This window comes from Seriola aureovittata, chromosome 17 (assembly GCF_021018895.1).
Source record: "Seriola aureovittata isolate HTS-2021-v1 ecotype China chromosome 17, ASM2101889v1, whole genome shotgun sequence".
NCBI classification, from domain to species: domain Eukaryota; kingdom Metazoa; phylum Chordata; class Actinopteri; order Carangiformes; family Carangidae; genus Seriola; species Seriola aureovittata.
Window position 1 is genome coordinate 4,018,437 of NC_079380.1, and position 21,438 is coordinate 4,039,874.

The 21,438-nt window shown below is 40.3% G+C and overlaps 1 protein-coding gene across 1 annotated transcript in view; it reads left to right on the forward strand.

The window, feature by feature from the left end:
• The window catches only part of tmem104 (transmembrane protein 104), a 64,997-nt gene that overhangs the window by 16,307 nt on the left and 27,252 nt on the right, over nucleotides 1–21,438 (forward strand). Inside the window, exons 7-8 of the mRNA XM_056401868.1 lie at nucleotides 340–439; nucleotides 2,904–3,000. Of these exons, the coding sequence (XP_056257843.1) occupies nucleotides 340–439; nucleotides 2,904–3,000 (197 nt within the window). The remainder of the gene's footprint in view (nucleotides 1–339; nucleotides 440–2,903; nucleotides 3,001–21,438) is intronic.

A 21,438-nucleotide genomic window follows, 5' to 3' on the forward strand; every position in this document is an offset into this window, starting at 1 on the left:
GGCTGACGAGGAAAAATTTCCCTCATGGAGTGATTGGTTTTTAAATTCATGCTATTAATATTTTTTCATTGGTCCAATGAGACGTGCCGTCCCAGAAAAAAGGATGAAGGGATGTAATGAGTGGAGGTGTGCAGATGAGGGGGCATTTTAATAGAGATGGTAAAGTTTAACACACATGATGCATCAACCATATTTCACAATGAAGTGTTTGGACAGCTGACAAAGTTGAAGAATGTGTTTGCGTGTCACTTCTCAACCTCATGTTACGTCTTGAATCTTCATTTTCATCCCTTAGTCATTCATTCATATCTTGATCTTTTTTTCATTTTTGTCTTTCAGTCGGCGTCAATATGTTCTACATCTGCATCATAGTCTATCTGTACGGGGACCTGGCCATCTACGCAGCAGCTGTGCCTATATCGCTAATGGAAGTTGCCTGGTAAGACCAATGTACTCACTTTATCACATTCATTGTCAGTTTTATTGTGAAATAAAATTATATATAGATGGGTTTTATAGATGCTCTCCTTGAAGAACATTTGGAACATTTGCTTCGCTCCGTTTTGGCAAGACAAAGTTAATCTTTCTTCATCTCGCTGGCTCCTCTTGTCCCCCCACACACTTGGGTCCAATTTTCACCCTCTGAACTCAAGATTGAGACAATAAAGCTCTGCTGACAGAGGCCTTTAGGCCTGCTGACCTCTAACTGGTGATCCCGCCGTCTGTGTCTTGTTGACTTGCTTCCAGACAGGTTTTTATTGCAAGTCCGTTGGCCAGACTGGGCGAGAATAAGGTGTTTCATATAGTTAGAGACTCTGCCCGTCAGACCCCCGGCCACAGAAATAGCCATTCCCCCTTTAGTGTTGTTTTAGTGAGATGATTTCAGGAGAGTGATGGTTAAAGTTTCTGACAGGGATGTTTTTGATCTTTATAGGCAGTTACGACAACTTTTACTTTTGGAGAAAGTATTATTCAATCTATGACCTTTGCTTAAATTGATGATTTCTTCACTATTTTATATTGCCACTGATTTCCTTAATTGATTCGATTCCAATTCACAAGGTCCCAATTCATTATCGATTCAGTTACAGATATTTCAGTTACAACATCAATTTTTCTTGGATATGACTGAGATTCTGAGAGAACTAATGCTGTAAATTGTTCCTCCAACCTGGTGCATTATTTAAAACATTAATGCTTACATTACGAATGGACCTATAGCAGTTACATTTTGGACACATCTCAACAAATAATAGATGTAATGTTCGTTGTTAATGTACCCCAGTGCCCTGGCTACACTGTGTATGAACAGGTACACATGGCTTCTTGCATATAGATTTGCTTTTTTCCAGCTCTTCACTGTCTAAATAGTTTTTAAATCTGAAATGCAGCCACACATCTGTCTTTAGACTTGCCGCTGACTTCATTGGGATCTCACCTGTCATGTGCAGAGGTGTAGTGCTGTTTCTTTATGTACCAAGCGCACCTATGGTGCATGTGCACTGTTAAATTGGGGCTTGTTTCAAAGTTTATGTAACCGCTGCACCTATGGTGGCAAGTTTACATTCATTTATTGATTTGTGTCAAGCAAACGAAGCCGCATTGGAAACATCCATTCAGAGGAGAAGCTGCAGTGCAGGCAGAGGTCAGGCTAAGCTAACAGGCTAGGCTATGAAAACGTAGCTGAGCTAGCTTCCATTTCCAGCAGCACAAGCTGTCCAGGTGGAACAGAGTGAGTAAAAGCATCACAGGCAAAGAAACTGTCAGAAGAGTGAATGATTAGTAAAGATGAAAAGACAGAAAACATCCTTTCACTCATTAACAATTGAATTCACTGAGCAGCTCAGAGGCTACCTGCAGCTACTGGACACTTTTAAGGTGGAATGTTTTCTTGCGTGTTACTCAATGCATGATTGAGGTTTGGAAATCAATCAATACAGAGATTGTGACCATATTTCCTGCATCTTGGCTGGTTGGTGGAAGGATACAACCACCAACAAAGCTAATCAAATAATTATTCTAAAATTCCCAAATTACACATAAATATAGGTAAATGTCAGCAGCTGTGCTGTGTGATTGGCTAAACTGACACTAAACATCACGTGTTGTAACCAGTGATTACAGGAAAAATGCATACTCCACGAGTTCTTTGCCAAGCCAGACCCTGACCTGATACTTTATGCTTTTGTCCACTCAACCTGAGCACAATTGATGACAGACTGACACGCAGCTAAATCTCTCATAAATGACACTGTTATCACTGCTTTCATTTGCCCCTGCATCAGTGTTCTTTCATTCCCTGCTTCTCTGAGTTAATTCAAAATAATAAAATCACCTGTGATTTGAAGTGAAAAAGTATAATCTCTATCCTCTTCTTCTAATTGTTGTTGTAACAAAGCCACCCCACCTCATCCTGTCCTGCAGGCACAGTACAGAAGCTGTCTTATCATATTAAATTCTCCTCCACTGTGGTCCAAACCTTGCTAACCTTCCAGCAAGAATAAATGTGAGATGTAACTGAAACATCAAAAGCAGTTTTCTTTGCCTGAGGGCACAAACTGCAGACTTCTTCGCAGCATGAGAAGAACCAGATGATTTAACTAAAGCTCGCTTTGTCACGAAGCAGTGATAGGCTTTGTGACTGTTTGTAAGTGATGCCCTTCAAGTTTTGACAACCTCTGCTGCACCTCAGCTTTTCCTTTAGCTGATTAATCTCATTGTGTCTTTTTATGATGCGTAAACCAGGACATTTTAGGTGCCAATCTGTTATGAGAGTTCAGACTATAGATTTAAAAGAGCAGAGGGGATGATCCGGTGTGTGCATCAGTCTCAGATGGCATTATCTCACAAGGTTGGGTGTTAAACATTAAGCTGTGTTTGTTTGTCTTTCTGTTGCTCTGCAGTGGAAACCACTCCTGCAGCGCGGGAAGTGTGAAGTACAACGATACAGACCCTTGCTGGGGCTCCGTCACAAGGAAAGATGCGTACAGGGTGTTTCTGGTAAGTGCTGATTCCTTATCTCAGCAGCATTCACCTCTCTCCAACTCCTTTCTTCTTACCTCATAGTCTGCAGCACTACTTCTCTAGTGCTAACACCAGCTGGTCAAGATGAGCTCAACTTTTAAAGATCCCATATAGTATAGAGGTAGATGTCCATGTGTTGTTTGATTATAGATCAGGTCTAGGTTCTATATAAATACTGTGAAAGTATCAAAGCGCTCAGTCCACAGAGAAATGCACACAGCCAGTATTCAGGAACTGAGCCCTAAAACCAGCTGTCGGGACATCTGTAACTTTGTGATGTCACAACAAAGCACTCACTGCTCTCAGCTACACCCCAAGTCCCACCCACCTGGACCCACCATCCAACCTTGCAGGATTTGGTTTGTCTGAGTGTTGATAAATGAAGTTGATGATGCTGAAATCTTTTTTGTTTTTATTCAATCACTCAGAAAACTGTCAGCCAATCAGAAGAGAGCCTCTGATCCTCTCTTCTGATTGGCTGACAGACCTTTTGTTACTAGAGCTCCAGAGAGAAGCCTGAGAGAGGAGATTTAAAAATACACTGTGGTGGTTTTTGGTTCTTAAAACCAAAAATATATCTCTTTTATTGACCACTAGTTATTTTCTCCCCAACAACTACAAGAAATTTAATATATTTGCAATTTGAAAACCTTTTAAGACAACATTTAAATGTTAGAACTGGGGCCAGAGTCTGTGGTGAACAGGCACATCTGCTCTCAACTAATCTGACAAATTAGCATTATTGACTAATTAATGAATATATTTATAAACTGACATACCAGAATCCACATTTTGAATTGCTAACTGTCAATCCCAGCAGTTCAAATGACAACTTTCAGCAGCAAATTTTATCATCTGTAGCTAATTAATGTTAATTCCATGAATTGGCCTAATGCCAAAATAAAACTGTTGGCAGCTGTCTGGTTGTTGTACTCTCTGCAGACCACTGTCTTTCCTTGTTTAGACTCCCCCAAAAATGTTAATAAAAGAGAGGAGCGCTCTGCTTGTTATTCCTCCACGCCAGCGACAGCCAGAGCCGGAGGCATATTGTTTTTGGGTTGTCCATCCGTCCCATTCTCATGGACACGGTATCTCAATAAGGCCTTCCTCAAAACACTTTTTAGCCATTACTCAAAACTTCACATGGCAATCATGAAACAAATTTCATAGAAATGGTTAATATTTTATATGACTCTGGATAAACAGGGATGTAACCTGAAACTAGTCTGATTGGCAGAGGCAGACAACCACAAGGCGGTAAATCTATGTTGATACTTTAAAGGACCAACAGAGTGAAAAGATCCAGGTGATCTAGTCATGTCATATTCTGACAGTTAATTACCTAGTTGTCAAGTATGAATGACCATCAGCTTGCTTAAAGACAGAATGCATTAAAGTAATAAAAGACAGCAAAGCAATAAAATCCTGCAAAAACTTGAGAAAAGATCATTGAGAGATAAAAGAGATGATACTGGTTGTAAAAACACCTGATAGTAGTAAAAGCAATTTTAAAACATAAAAACCATGAAGCAATATACAAGAGGGTTGATTTAATTAAAAGCAAGACCATAAAAATAAGTTCTGAATATATCAACAGAGGTTCGTGGTGGGACTATATTCCAAATTTTCAGTGCATAGCTGCAAAAGCTGCTTCACCGCATGTTTATTTGTGCCACTTTTAGCAAACCAGCGTTAAGCGACCAAATTGAGTGGTTTGGAACACACTCCAGGCAACATGAAAGATACGAAGGTGCTTGACCGATTTTGGTTTTAAAAACAAGTAAAGGAATTTAAAAATCTCTCCTCAACGTTACAGGTAGCCAGTGCAATGATGCTAACACTGGTGTAATATAGTGTCTATGTGTAGTTTTTCAAAATTCTGAATGAGTTGCAGCTAATCAAAGCACAGTCCAGTGGTCAATAAAATCATCTGCTTTTTTAAAGGTCCCATATTTTACACTTCTCTTGTGTTTTACTTGAAGTGTTCATCCATAAGAAGATACATTTGTGGTTTTAAGAACCAAAAACCATCTTAATGTAGTTTTAGATCTCCTCTGTCAAGCCTCTCTCTGGAACAGGTCAGTGAGCCAATCAGAAGAAGGAAGCCTCTCTTCTGACTGGCTGACTGTTTTTTTTTTTCAGGTAAACACGAACATTACATCTGAGAAGCCAAATCCTGCAAGGGTTGGATGGTGGGTCCAGGTGGGCGGGACTTGGGGCATGGCTGAGGGCGGTGACTATTTTGTTGTGACATCACAAAGTTCCAAAAGTCCTGACGGCTCTTTTTAAGGCTCGGTTTCTGAATACAGGCTGTGTGCATTTCTCTGTGGACTGAACACTTGGATACCTTTACAGTATCAATATTGAACCTAGACCTTCTTTATAATCAAACAACACATGGACATCTACCTTTATACTATATGAGACCATTAAAGCATGTGTAAGCAGGGAAAAGTCAATTCCAGCATGCAGTTGTTTATTGCTACTGTAGATGATTTTTCATTTATAAAATCATGCTTGTGCTGTGGTGCTATAGCAGTGAGGTATTTCCACCGTTGTATGTCATTCAAGTTGTGAAAGACGGTGAGCTATGATTGGTCAGGGTACAACATGTAGTCTGCCAAGTTTCTCTTCCAACTCATGACAAAAATTTATAACCCAACAATCCTCTAATCTGAGACAGTGATCATCAATAAGACACAAATTTTTTATAGTTGATCCCGGCGTTATAGGTCCCATGATGCTTAATTACAAGTCAAGATACCAGTTGAAAAAGAGAGACAGTATCAGTTCCTGCACTGAACTGTTTTGACATATTTATAAAAACAAGGTTAAAATGTTGGAACAATGTAAGTACAGCTTTATTCCCACAGGGGATTTCTCCTCTTTGAACACTACAGTGATGCAGCTGCTGTAAGAATATACTTCTGACCCAGCACAGCTGTGCACACATTTCTGTAAAAGGTGTAATGGGCCAAGCCTCGCCTGCATTTCTGTCAGATTCAGTTCAGACTTTTTCTGTACTCTGTGTCCCTAACACCCTACGTCTGCGGCCCACAGGAATTGTATGTGTCCTTGAAGTCTAGAGCCAGCCAAACGCTGTGTGTGATTTCCACTCGAGCTTTAACTCTGCACGGCGACAGTGATAGATGTCCTGATCTCCTCCTGTGTAATTTCTCAGCCTCTGCGCTCTCTCCTTCCTAGCCTTGCTTATATTTTAATGAAATGAGCCGACTTCAAATAATTTGCCAAAAAATGAACTTTACTTTCCTTTATCTCCTGCGGGATAAGCCTCTTAGTGTATGTACGCAAACTGAAATAATGCTGATTTGTAATCTCCGGTCAACTTGTTTCCACTTGCAGTTTTGCAGACTAATTTCCCAGTTTCATCATGACTGCTAAGGGAAATAGATATATAACAGGGAACAACGTTTTTACCAGTCGACACTGACAAATAATGTCCTGTTCTGACCTTTTTCTCCAATTATACTGATACTCAGTTTTGGCCGTACAAGTTCTGCTCCAATACCAGTGGGCTTTTTTTTTTTTTTTTTTCCAAAGTTAAAATGTGAAACCTCTCCGTGTGGCACTGATTAGAACCATTCTTTTGTGAATAAGGTAAAAGCAGCAACCTCCAGGGCTGAAAAATTAAGACAACACTGCAGTTCCTCTAATGACCACCAGAGTCTGGCTCAATCCCCTTAGACTCCCATGTCTAACTTTAAAGCAGAAATAAACATGTTTACAGTCTGGTACAAAAAACTGTTTTGGTCTATATAGCTTTCTATTTCTTCCTTCATGGCAACTGTTTATATAACTCACCTATTTACATTTTATTATGGTTTAAAATTCTGCATAACTGAGGGCGTGGCCTCTTTGAGTGGGTGAGCGTATGCTTGCTACAAAGCAGCATGCACCAAAGTCTTACCCCACCTCTTTGCCCATTTTTGGATTAGCTGGGAGTTAGGGGCGGAGTCAGGCACTGCTAAAACGGCGACCGCGGAGAAGCTCACTCTGAGCTTCAAAACCGCTCTTCAGAAACCTGCAGGTGACGTCATAGGAGGTTTATACACTAACATGCTTTGTGGGGTTGCTGGTGTTAGGAACAGATACAGGCTTTTCAAACCTCCTGAATTACATGCTTCTGCTTCTCCTCACCAAAATCACTTCATCATGCTTTAACCACATAGCTGTCTGCTGTGTCTTTTTGAACTCCAGTCGTTAAAAGTATGTCATTAATAAGATTAAACACCAGCTTTTGTTTTGAGCTGGTCTCCTTTACCAACTGTAGTTAAATATGTATTAAAATGATTTAACCCAGAAGGACCACCTGAACAAAAAGAACAGAAACCTCTTACAGTAGATCTACTCATAGAAAAGATATATATTGATAATGTCAGCTAACCACAAATGTCCCTGTCAGCATTTCCAGTTTCATAATAAAGGCCTACTGTTGCCTTCACATTAAAATGCATTGATTGTGCGGCCGTGCATCGAATACCAGGGGCAGCAAAATGAATGAACCAGAGCAGAAAAGTATATTAAATGACCAATATCCTGTTGGCTTTATAAGGTCACTATCAGCAGACTGTGCAGCTTCAATGATGTTTTTCACAGTAATATTTTCTAATGAATTTGTAAAACTATGATGTCATGATGAGAAGTACTTGATGTGTCATTATTTTAATCAAGTAATTAGTGTCTCTTTGCTGTGGACTTCTCTTTGTCTCAGATGCCAAGTAAGCCAACAAATTAACTTGTTTTCCATTTTCTAATTTGTTTCCTAAACATTTATCTCAAGTAATTTTGCACATATATATATATATATATATATATATATATATGTTACTGCTTGTCATGACATTTTATAACTTATATTGTTGAGATTTTATTTGCTTAGTCTCAAAACTGCACAGTTTGGCATTGCAGTAGTCTTTGTTTGTATCTTGTTTCAACAGTGAAGATGTTGCTGCTGAACAAAAGATTTGATTGTCATAATTTAAATATTGCTGCAGATGGATATTTCTCAGATGGTTTCTGAGGATTTTTTTTCCATCTTCTAATTGACATTGTCAGTTTTTTCATGGTATTCTTTTATATTTTTTACGCTAGAAATCTTTATCATTTCTCCAGTCACTAAGCTGTGATGAAACATTCAGTAAGTGCTGTTAGAGTACGGCACAGTGGCCGGACTAGCTCGTCACTCCACTCTGTGTATGCGCCCTCACTGGGACACAGGCTCTGGCCTAAAGACACTGCCCAGACTCTGAATGATGAGTCTAAATAATTGACTGTTTCTCATCAGGTGGGCTCTACCCTGTGGAAAGAGCAATCAAAACCTGGACCCAACCAGGATCCACCTGGGCTCCTTATAATCTCAGGGTTAAATTGTGAGCTGAGCGGCAAGGACAAGGTGCCCTTCTTCCACACTGTTGTCCATTTCTGTAATGGACCATTTTCACTCAGGTCTTCCTGAGGTACAGACTTTCAGGGGTTCACTAAGGGAAGCCATGCTCAAAATTGCTAGCTGAAAAATATACACGTTTATTATGACCTCTGTTGGTTTTTTTTTTTTTTGGAAGGTGTGTGTTTACATGTTTAAAGGCATGATGGGAAAAATGTGGGAAATTGCAGAATGTTGTTAGGGCAATAATATTTGCCATCAGCCTCTCTTCTGATTGGCTTACTGTTTTCTGAGTAATCTAATAAAAATATAGATTTCAGGTAAAGACTCTGTGAAACCAAATCCTGCAAGGTTGGATGGTGGGTCCATGTGGGCGAGGTTTGTTGTGACATCACAAAGTTCCAGAAATCCTGACAGCTGGTTTTAAGGCTCAGTTTCTGAATACAGGCTGTGTGCATTTCTCTGTGGACTGAGGCTTTGATACTTTCACAGTATTAATATAGAACCTAGATCTGCTTTATAATCAAACAACACATTGAAACATACCTTTGTACTATATGGACCTTTAATAAACACCAATGGATACCTGTAGCAGTGTTCGGACCATGCAGTGGAAAGGGAGCTGCTTGGTTGCAGGGACTCACTGAGAGTGATGCTAGAGACGTTACTGCAGCCATAACATTTTTAGAGTTTGGAAAATGTTGAGAGATTAAAGAGCAGCCTGATTATGGTGTTGCTCTAAAGAGCTTTAATCCCTGTGTGGGTGATTGGTGCTGAGAGAGGGAAAGAGACGCAAAGAGTAGACAGGAAAGGGAGGCTGATTTCAGAGTGATGCAGACTGAGGACAGCGGTTGTTGTACTGGTGGACAGCTTTCCCTTGTGAGTCCTCCAGGATAAATTGTTGTCCACAGGAGTTAAAATGCCTTTACTCACTCCTTTCCTGCCTCTGGACTTCATCTTGATATGAAAACCTGTGGATGTATTTGAGCATCTGTCTGCCTCACAGGCCCACATGTCGAGAGTCACCACAGATATGTTACAGTGAATCACATATCAGGCTTCAACTAACTAAAAAAGTGAAAAATGCGTATTGCAAGTTTCCAAAGCCCAAGCTGGTACCTTTTTTTAAATTGATATTTTTTGTCCAACCAGCAATCCAAAACCGAAAGATATTCAGTTCACATTGATAGAAAACAGCAAAAAGCAGCAAGTCCATAAACTCAGTAAGATATAAAAATGACTTTTTTACTTGTTAAATGACTTCAACAATGAATCCTCAGAATTGTTGCTGATAATTTTTCTGACAATTAATAGACTTTTCATTTCAGCTGTAATCCATCTCACCCCTAAAAACAGACAGTTTAACAGCCGGGGGTTTTAACAGAGCTTCGTGTCCGTTGACCTTATTCTGTGGTTGCATCTCCTCTGTGAGGACGTGGTGTTCTCAGATTTTACAGGTGAACCTCTCCCAACCATTTTGGCAGGTTTCCTCCAGACGGTTGCACCGCAGTGTTTTTTGGGGGGGGGTCTTTGTTCACAGTGGACAACAGACTGTGAGTTATTTTTAGGTTTGAGAACAGCTGTCCCTGTGCATCTGAGTAGATCTTTACCCAACAGCACTACGGCAACAACAGTGAGAAAAACATCCTGCCTTAAACCCAGTTTATTTTTGAGTTTGTTATCAATAACTTCAGTGTACGTGCATCAGCCCAGTGTTTTCTTTCAACCTGTTGCTCCCAGTGTCTTGGACTGAGAGTTGCTTTCTTTATTGCCTGACCCTTGTTTCTCACTTTAACGCATGAATGGCATGATTGAATTTAGTGTGTTTTCAGGCATCACAGTTTCTTTTTTAGTTCCACACCTCAAGCCCGTTTCCCCTCATCATGTGTCAGTCACATCAACTGAGTGTCAGTCCTGACACCGACACCCAGCCTATAGGGACACGGAGATAAATGTGTGGTTTCCTTAAAGTTAAATTAGCTGGATTCTGCCTGTGATCTTCTCAGTGCATCTGTCCAGTTCTGTCATGTTGAGTTTTACTCAGCCTTCCACAAGCAAATGTAGAGTGATGTGATATTGTAATCTTAACATGAAGCTCTCATTATAGCAGACGTTTACATTTTTATAAAGACCTGAATTCACATAGAGGCTAATTACTTGATGATAATAAGGCCTGAAGCAGCCCAGTTGATATTTCATCTTTTGACTTAATCAGTATTGACTTCACACAGCAGCACTGTCAGCTGTGGACATGCCATGACAGCCATTTTCTTCATCCAAGGTTCTGGAAGCTCTAAAGAGGATCAATTGACCGTGATTCGCTCTGCTGCTGATTGATTCTCATGTCCTCTGCCTGGGTGAACAGCTGAGGGCTTTTCTCCCAATATCTACAATATTTGTTGGCTTTGGGGGTGTGAAAGGGAGATGATGGAGGCCGTTGCATAACAGAGCCCTCAGTGTTGATCCTGGCCCTTTACACAGCTTTGATTGAAAAGATTAAGGGCCTGTGCAACAGTGGAGCCGTTGTGTTTTTTTTTTTTTTTTTTTCAGCTCCAGTAGAGATTCCCAAGACCTCAATTAAACTTCTCTGTCCTTGATTGTCCCCTGCTAAGTTTTCTTTTTGAATTTCACTGCAGGGGCTTTGTCACAGTGGCTAGCCAAGCAGTGGTCGGTACACTCCACCCTGCTGGACGAGCGGGTACAATTTAAATGGCTGATTTATTGTTCTCCCAGTGTGTGGGAAGTGATGGAAAATCAATGCAGTATATGAGGTCAAAGGCAGACGATGCTTACACTGCATTGTTCACTTTTATCTTCATGCAGATGTTTCAATTACAGTGTGTGTCTATTAAGCCTACACTGTCTCATGTATTGAAATAATTTTAAGCACAGGTAAAGTTGTTGCTCGTCCCCCAAGAGTACAGAAATGACCCACCCTGCCATTTTCCTCAATACAGACTTGATTGATTAATTAACTGACTAATAAAGATTTATTCCAAGAGGAGTTTGAGTGACCTTGATGACTGTTCCCTGTGGAGGCCATCTTTTTACTGCAGTGTTTTATACACACGGCTAACTGCACCCACACTGTGAGGCACATAAAGTTTGTACAGAAAGAGAGTTTGTTTTTCTCCGCGACCACAAACACTAGAGAGAAATGTTGAGAGAAGAAAGGCTGGTGTAAGTTGTGAATTTTCACACGTCAGCAAGAGAAACAAAAACAGGAGTTTATCATTCAGCTTAAATACAGTGGAGACCGCTTCTATGGATCTAAGAGAATCATTCCAATACAAATGCTGTTTAAATAATTGGCTTATAGTAATCGTGTATTCTGCTTACAGTGTTCATTTTGGTTCTTCTCATACATGAAAACATATGTAACCCATAGCGGGTTTTTTAGCCACTCTGTCCTATGCTCAGAGTCTTCTGACTTATTAGTAAGAGGTTTTTGGTGCCACAGTGACCATCCCTGCATGCTCTCCCGACATAAGTTCACTGTATGTAAATGTGTGTACGTGCGCTTGCGCTCCATGTTGACATCTTCACCGCTGTAGCTTAGTGAGTTATTTTTGCCTGCCGTTCCTGCTCTGCTCATGTTTCCGGACTTTTGCAGTGTGTAATTATCGGCCCAGCTCTCTCGCGGCAGCAGATGTCTTACGTGAGTGGAGTGTAATGATTTCACCCTGACCACTCAGACCAGGCCTGGAGCAGGACAGTAAAGGGGCGAAGATGTCTGTATCTATTGTATTTATTTAATGAATATACAAATATCAATTAGGTGGTAATCTGCATGTAATCTGCAACTTGGTCATAATAATCATCCACTTATAGTGATCAGTTGGACTCAGACAGGCATGATCACTGTAGGCGGTTTCCACTGTAATGCTCTACAAGTGTTATAGGTCCCATATAGTATAAAGGCAGATGTCCATGTGTTGTTTGATTATAGATCAGGTCTAGGTTCTATATTAATACTGTGAAAGTATCAAAGCCTCAGTCCACAGAGAAATGCACACAGCCAGTATTCAGACATTAAGCATTAAAACCAGCCGTCAGGACTTGAACCTGTTGTTACTAGAGATGGTTTTTGGTTCTTAAAACCACAAATATATTTTCTTATGGATCAACACTTCAAATAAAGACAGGAGAAGAGGAAAATATAAAAAAGCTGATTATCTTATTGACCTGGTTCTTATCTTCCAAACAACTGCAAGAAATTCAATATATTTGCAATTTGAAAACCTAAAATATAAAAATAAAACACAGGAAAAGTTTAAATTATGGACCTTTAAAACCCGTCAGGTTGTCTGACTATTTTTGTTTCGTCTCCTGTTGGACCTTATTTAATTGATTTTGCAACGTACCCAGAACTCATCATGTGTGTTGTATTTAGTTATATGAAACTGAAAGTTTGAAAGAAACAGATGAGAAACAAGACCACATTTTTATCCTCCTGGTAAAACACTAATAGCTGGAAGTTTCATATTTTTCCACGCTCATACTATTTGAATACCTATACAAGATGAACTTTACGTACCTGAGTGCAGGGACTCGGGATCAGGATTAGCCTCCATTCCCATCTACAGAAAGGAGTATACATATATACATATACATATACAGTGCAGTCGAGTGGCAGCGACTTTCCCAGTCAGGGCTGGGTCTGTGGGGAGATGACAGTACAGATGGTTTAATAGAGATTATCACAGCAGGAAGAAGTGTTTGAGCTGCGATCCACACGGGGGGACTCCACTCCACACAACAGCAGGAAGCTGTATCAGAGCAGCGGATCAGGGCTGGGGAGGAGATGCTCGATGCTGCTGGCACTCGAATGACTGGTGGTGACTGGTGATGAGGGAGCAGTTGTCAAGGAGACACAGAGTTCATGCAGGAATAACTGACGGACCTTTTCTTTTTAAATTTAGCTTTTTATTCAGCCCATTTTGTTGCAGTCTGATAATCTGAATGATTCATTATGACGAGTTGTTTGTACTAGATAACGTGCACTGTACACTAATGCATCATGCTTTTCCTCAACAGTAATACAGCTTTTTTTCAAACTAAAGTCTTAACAGATATTATCATTTTCAAGGGCACCATAAGTGTGTGTGTGTGTGTGGCCCTGATGACACTGCGCTTTCAACAAAACAACAGCATCGTTCATTTCAGAAAATGCACAAAAATTACTTGAATGTTTACATTCAAGCGATAAAACCCTCTGGCAGCCACATTAATTACTCGCACTCAGTAATTACTCTTGTTTGTCAGCATCACAGGAGGAAATAGTGTGACGCTGTTACAGAGCCATACAACCAACAAAAGAGGAGGTCGGAAAAGATGGATGACATTGCCACCACAATGTAACTGTCTGTATGAATGTAATTTCTAGGGAGACGAGGTTAAGTTACCTCAAACCTAGTTAGGCTTTTCTGCACTGTCAGTTCTTGCTCCTCTTTCACCACCATTCAAACACATAAGATTTGTGACAATTGTTTCATGTGACACAGTTGTTAGTGTCCGTCTCTCCTTGGAGGGTAAGGTAAAGTTAACGCACTTTACTGCTTTAACAAGGTGGACCGCAACAGCAGGGCCAGCCTTGGAATCTGAGTGATGACATTTCCGACATTTATCAGCTGAATGCCACCTGACTCAGGTGGAGTTTCTGGTTCAAACAGGTTCTATTAGGGGGCTGTTTACGCCGTGTTGCCAACTTAGCACATTGTCACCAGATTTAGAGACTTTTTTCCAAACAGACTGGGTATAGACCTGGTTCATGACTGGACCGTGTAATGATGCCAACTGGGGGCTGCGCCTCTTGTAAGGGGCAGTCTACCGAGCCGCTCTGGTTTCCTGGCTTCTCGGGAACTGCAAGATAGAGGAGGAGCACTTCCAATACACTGAGCCTTGCCTCCATTACGGCAAATAAACTACTTTCATTACATGTATCATTATTACTAAAGGAGGCTGAGTAACTAAACATAAGACAGACTGCAGATCTGAATAGCATGTGAACAACAGAAACACCAACAACAGCAATAAAAGCCCTATTAAGAAATAAAGGCTTTTGGTCCACTAAAGTGCTATAGGGCTTTTAATTGGAAATGATACAGGAAATGTTGAGTTTGTATAAACATTTGATGCGGTAACTTTAACACAGCAAAAGGGAGCGACTGAAAACGAGGCTTTGTACTAAAATACTGCTCTGACCAACTCTACATACCAAACAGAGGGAGTCAGACAAAAAGACCTGCCACTAATAAAAGTCTGTTTCGTTCTGGAGTTGAAGTAAATAAAGACTAAACTATCGTGGATCCCAGAAGGAGGCTGTGATCTGAGCGAGAGACTAAATAAGAAAAATAGTCCGTCTCTCCTAACTTTCTCTCTGATCATTAACAGTAAATACAACTGAAGTCACAGTGCAGTCATTGTCTTTGGTGAGTTTGTCAGATGACGTTGTGGTTATAAAATCAGGATTTGACAGACATGTACTCGACTTTGACCACAGAGGGGGGGGGGGACAAATCTACATGCCGAACATGAGGAGTGTGAAGCTAGTTATCCGCTACAAGGGCGTCCCAGAGTGTTGTAGCGGTCTCACTTGCTGAAGGCAAATGAACGTGATTTCCATGAAATAGATGGCGGTTCACGGCCATATTTAAAATGCAGACAGTTTAACAATAGCTGTCCTCATTGAGACCCAACCAGTGTAACCTTGAGCTCAGTGCGCGTCCGGCTGCATATTTGTGGGTTTGTATGCTACAGTTTGTCGCTGTAGCAGCAGAGCACCTCAGTGCCTTCCTGAAAGGATTGGGTAGGTAGGTCATGCTGCTCTCTAGTCGCTCCTCAGGGAGCAGCTGCTTAAGTGCTGTCCACGGACCCACTGTGCCCTTTTCTAAAGTGGGAAATAAAATATCCACTCATTTTCTTTTTCAATTACATCTTGACGTATCGAACATGCAGAAAACAGTTTCTTTGTTGATTTATTCTTTTATTTTTTCCTAAGGTCTTTAATCTGTTTAATTTGGGAGGGAAGTGTGGTGTACTGTAACGCAGTCTCCCTCCTGTTCTTCCTCCTCCCTCCTCTCTGTCTACCCTTTTACAATAGTGGGGGTGATGGGTGACGTGAAATAGCCATCGTCCTATTAAACCACCGGCAAATTATCGTTTCTCATTTCCTCCCCTGATATGTCCGAAGCCTGTCATAAATCTTCACTGTGTGCTGTTGCTCGTTTTTTTTTTTTTTTTTAGCATGGTAGGCGTGTAATGGTTTCCTTTTTGAGGAGCAGAGCTGCATATTATGGCTTTTAATTAGGCAAATGTCTTGGAAACAGGAGCTTACTCAAAGTCATAAAGTCTTCAGCAAGTAGATGCTCATCAGTGTTTACTTACAAGTGACTGTTCTTTGCTTTCTAAAAGGATTAATGCCTGTGAATGCATGTTTTTATCAACCACGTTATTAAAATTGAATTGAATTGAAATTGAAAGTGCAGTCCATTTACAATATAGAATAATATTTAACACGATGAGATTAAATAATATTATATATTATTAAAGATTAAACCAGTTGTTCCCAACCTGTTTGGGGTCCCTCATCACATTTGAGATTTCTGAGTTGTTTGAAGTTCCACGTGGCTTCATGAGGTCAATGTTCCGACAATTCCCGCCAAAATAAAACAGATTAGAGAAAAGGAATACCTGGTCTGAAACCACCGGACTCAACAGTAATTAAGTTGAAAATTCAAAAAACGTCTTAACAAAGTTTGTCTAATGAAAGATGCTATTGGATTGTATCATGGGAAATGTAGGATACAGTGTTTTTGGAGTTTGAATAAAACAGTCTGGATCTATCTTTCCAAAAATGATTATCACTTTCCATGGTACCTTCTTTAATTCCAGCCATGTTTGAGTTTGATGATTATTAATAGATAGAAACCCTATGGCCTGCCTGTTAGCATTGCTATGTTTCCTGTATGATAAACTTTCTAAAACTGACAATCCGAAATTCACTACTGCACTTCATGCAGCAATTGCCCTGAGAGACTGAGGAGGATTTGAACTTTACCTTTCTCCCCCGCCTGTGAGTGTGACCATTCACAACAGCTGTCTTTCCCTATGTTCCTAGGACGAGGGTTGCAGTGTGTAACCGTTTGTCTTAGTTTTTGTTTTTCTGAAAACCCCTTTAGACAGGGTTAGACACCATAACATGCTTACTAGTACTTATTATGTACTTGTCACTGGTCACACTTCTTTACCTGATCCCCTTGTGCTTCGCCTTATTGAACAGATTTAGTTCTTAGTACTTCCTTCAAGGTCTCCTACCGCGCTGAGGCTTTAGTGTTGTCCCTCACTTGTAAGTTGCTTTGGATAAAGGCGTCTGCCAAATGAGTAAATGTAAATGCTTGGTTTTCATTCTGGGTTTGTAAAAAAAGGTCCAAGGTAAATGTGACCTTGCTAATGGAAGTTGTGAGCTCTCTGCAGAGCGACTTTTTGTTTAAAATCACAGAAGTGGAACCTCCTGATCACCTGCTAAATCACACTGCAGAGGACCAGTGTGTGATTAACTTTTACACATGAGTTCTGCCACAAACAGTCCAGCCAACTCATTAATTGTGCCTCCATATTGGAGCAGTCTTTGGGTGACAGTGATGAGACTGTGTGTGATTTAGTAGCACTGCAGTCAAATAAAAGTGTCTGAGCTCTATATTTTTTTTCAATCAGATTGGCTCTATGGTCTAAATTTGAATGTCACATAGTTAATCTTTCCAGACTCTTGGTGGATGATATTACCCACAGTCCTTGGATTGCATTAATTTTTAGCATGGAGGCCCGAGTCAGAGTTGAACACCAAAATTTTACAATCTGTTTTCTTGTCATCTTCACTTGGTGATCCATATATATTCGAAGTATAAAATCTTTTGACTGGCTTTGAACTTTCTCAGGGAACACGATGATGCATTCTCCTTGCATCTCTGCCCTCACTTTATCCCTGCTCCACCTCTGCTCTTGTCTGAGTCTTCCCCTCATTAAAGTCCTATCTTTAATCGTGTAGAGACATGGCACTCTCCAGGGCCACATACCTAATTAAAAGTGTAGGGCTGCCGTGTTGGGTGTGTTTCACTTTCACCACTAGCAAATGAAATGAAAGCTGTTATGAGAGTGTGTCTATAGTTGTTCTTATTTGAACCTTCAGCACACCAATGGTCAAAATAGCACGTACACTTCTAAGAGCTAAAGATTTGTAACGTTTTTTCTTTTTCTCACAGCTACATTACTCAAAAGGATCCAGAGTTTGACACCATGCATGTGGAGTACCAACAGTTGAAAACGTCAACCCTGACTCCAGAGGGTTAATGGGATTTTTTCAAATTTAGCCATCTAGATATTAGTATTTTATGAGATTTTATTCAGATTTTTTCCTTCTATTGTTTCCTTTGCTGTACTCAGTTTTCATATTCCTGCAGTTTTTCCATAGTGGATGGACTGTGTCCTCTAGCCAGACCACTGATCTTTGTCGTTTTTAAAGATCTAAACGCAAATGTTTTTTTAATAAAGTAGAATTCTTAGTGCATAAATCATGTTGTAAAGTAGCTCTGCTAAAACGCAGTAACAGTAAAAACGCTGACTAGTAAACTTAAAAATGGTCTTGATAATTATTATAGGAATTAAGTCGCGTGTGATGAGGTTATTTAACGAGGGCACAGTTTGTTGCTGGACGGTGCACTGCGGTGTTATTGTAGAGCAGGTGAGTGAGTGATCCGGACTTCTGGCTTCTATGAGGACATGAACCAGCTGTGTGTGAATCTGTGACTCACTCACTGTATCACTTACTTACATTTACTCACCCTCACTCGAGGCCAAAACACACTGGCCGCATAGGATGCGTGTCTTGTGCTTTTATTATCATCTGCATCTACGGTATGTAAGCTCACGCACTGCTGCCATAGAGATGTGCAGAGAATGACGAGGCAAGTCTGCATCAGTGTACGCTATTGTCCAATTTCCATTGTCCACATGTAAAAGGGGAAAAAAGCAAGGAAGCAGCAGTTTTTTCAGCTCTCAGTGTTGACGTAGGACAGTGTCTTTGACCTCCACGAGTCACAGTCCCAGCAATGTAGACATAACGTGAAAAAGACATTTCCTGTAGAGGAGAGATTCTGAAGTGAGAAGGAGAGATTCCTCAGGCAAGAGTCGTCCACAATAACACAAAAGACTCCAGAGTTCAGGTGAACAAAATTTTTCATTTAACCAACCAAATGTTTCCTAAACACATTTAGCTGACAAAATAGTCTAAAACTGCAATTTGTTCCATATTTAAAAAGTATCGAGGGTTGGTTTGAGATGTGCCCCTGTGTGACGTAAACAGTAAACCTTGTACTTATTTTCATTCTCTCTGGCTGCACAAGGGGATAAATTGTAAAAATCACTTTGGTTGCGCTAAAAATTAATATCTGAGCATTCGGGACAGCAGGGACAAGCAATGGAACCTGAATGAAATTGATTATATTTGATGATATAATTCAAATTCTTACAGCAGTGATTTGCTTCCATGGAGAAAGTGCTACCTGAATATTTTATAGCAGCTCTATGCAAATAAGAGAGTTTGATGAATCTTTGTTGAAATTTGGCCAAACTGGGCATCAGAAATCATAGTCGCTTGCATCGATATGCCCCATAGATGTAGCCTCGGTGACATCACCTGAAAAGCGGATTTGAAGATCAATTGATTCACTTTTGGAGCTTTTGAAGCCTCTAGTGGTCATGAGAGGAACTGCAGTTTTTGGCATTTTTTTTCAGCCCTGGAGGTTGAAACCTGGTCTTCCCAAATCATTTTTCACGTTGACACACTCTTATTTCCACTGGCCTATGCAGCAAAATGCTCACACTGTAGGAAGGAACTGAGGTGCTCTAAACTCAGTAGAGTCCAATAAAGAAAGACTTTGGTTTTGATTGGCTTTATTGGCCCATAGCGATCCAAAATATGCCTGGATCCGCCCCGATATCGATACTAAGGGAATCACTACTAAGAAAAATATGTTTTATGTGCGTGGTTAGTGAGTTACTATACAAACCTAGACTTGAACTTGAACTAGATTTTGAGGACCTCCAGTGAGTTGAATCAAGCCTGACAGGTGATCCACAGTCTGGTTCACTAGCTTCCTGAAGCCTGCTTCAGTTGTCTTTTGGATGCGAGGCATGTTCGGGGAGAGGCAGCATTATTTATTCATGTGGTGTGTGTGTGTGTGTGTGTCTGTATGTCTTTGAGGAAGTTGAATTTCTGTAGCTTGATGTTGACCCAAAGGGTTGGGAGCAGCGTCCGGAGCTGACAGAGACAGTGACATAAGAGATGGATGGAGGGGCTCCTGCTGGCAGCAGATAAGCCCTGTTACATTCACCCTTTATGCCTATCTCGTAAAACATAAAAAAACATGAACACACACTCAGAGAAATTCATAACATTGAGCCTAAATCTGCCACTCGTTAATAATATTTATATTAAGGTTTTTTAGAATTCAGGCAAGTCTCTTCTACTCATTGCAGGATCCTGTGGAGGCTGAAGTGATGATGTTTTGTTTTTTTTCTCTGAGTCAGCCGAAAGTGTAGTCCAACTTGCCGGGCCAACACTTGTCACTCAGGAGACAGGTGAGCTTCATGCCCTGTCAACACTTTTGAAATGGCACCAAGAAACAGGGTCATTTGTAAAAACCTCCGCTAAGATGAAAGACAGATCTAGCCTTATATTAAGTTTACTCCTCCTCCATTGTTGTTATTGTCGACTTTCACGTTCGCGGCAAATATTCTCCAAAATATTTACAAACTACAGTAAAAGGCAAGTTTTAGAAAATGAGTTGAGACAGGTGCACTTTAGGTCACAGGTGAGCTTGTTTTTACCTGAGTCTGCTATAATTTGACCCTGTATTTGACCTTTTTATACACACACATCGTCAGTCACGCTGATTATTGAATAGAAAACATCTAATGTAAATGTCCAGATTTTATCATTAGCTGCACCCACAAATGAACTCATCCTCGTTAAATGGATGACATAACATTTAAACCATGTGTCTTAATTGTTGTTACATGCGCAAGGGGTGACAGAGCAACAAACAAATATTTGATTAATGAATTGATTAATTGTTAAATGTAAAAAAAACATTTGCTTTTTTTGTCTGACCTGCAGTTTGAACACATGTAGTTTTCAGTGATAGAAAACAGAAATTGTCCCGTTTGAGAATCTGGAACCAGAAAATATTTGAAACTTAAATTATAAAAAAAAAAAAAAAAAAAAAAAATCTCAAACAATTATTCACTTATCAAAACATTTTTGGTCGGTTGACTTATGATTCATCCAACAATCATTTCAGCTCCATGCTCTTTGCCGAAGTGAACTCATCTTGTTATTAATTGTTATTAATTGCATTGTCACTTAGCAAACACAATCACTTAGAGGCTTCATGTTGACGTTCCGACACACTCAGTTCATTTTTTCTTGATGAAGGGAACATAAAGCAGAATGGAGCCACAATATCTTAATTGGTTTCATTAATTGGTTCTTGAAATATGACACGTCAAATAATTTTTTCTCTTTTATTATTTATTTATGTTAATCATGTTTGCTGGTGATTGATGACGCTGGAGGTAGACCCTCTTTCATCCTGACAAACGTATAGCTCCAATATGGTTGTAACTGCACCGTGTTGCCTCCCAGGCACCACCTCTGTTCCCCTCTGTATTATCTGCCTCTCCTCACAGCACCATCCCCACAATCATGTGGTGAGCATCTTTGTCTTATGCCTCCCTTCCCTCCCCGCTGCCCGTGTGTGTTCAGTGAATCAGTTGACTTGTTATTGCTATCATAAGGGTTTGTACGTGTCTCCTGGGCTTTTATGGCCTATTTTATGCCATTTCTGTTCCATACCACCATGGTGAGGTTACCCTCAAGTCTTTAATCATACATGTCAACACCAAGGCACTGAATTGGCCCGTAATATCCAATACTTCATTACATCCTGTGT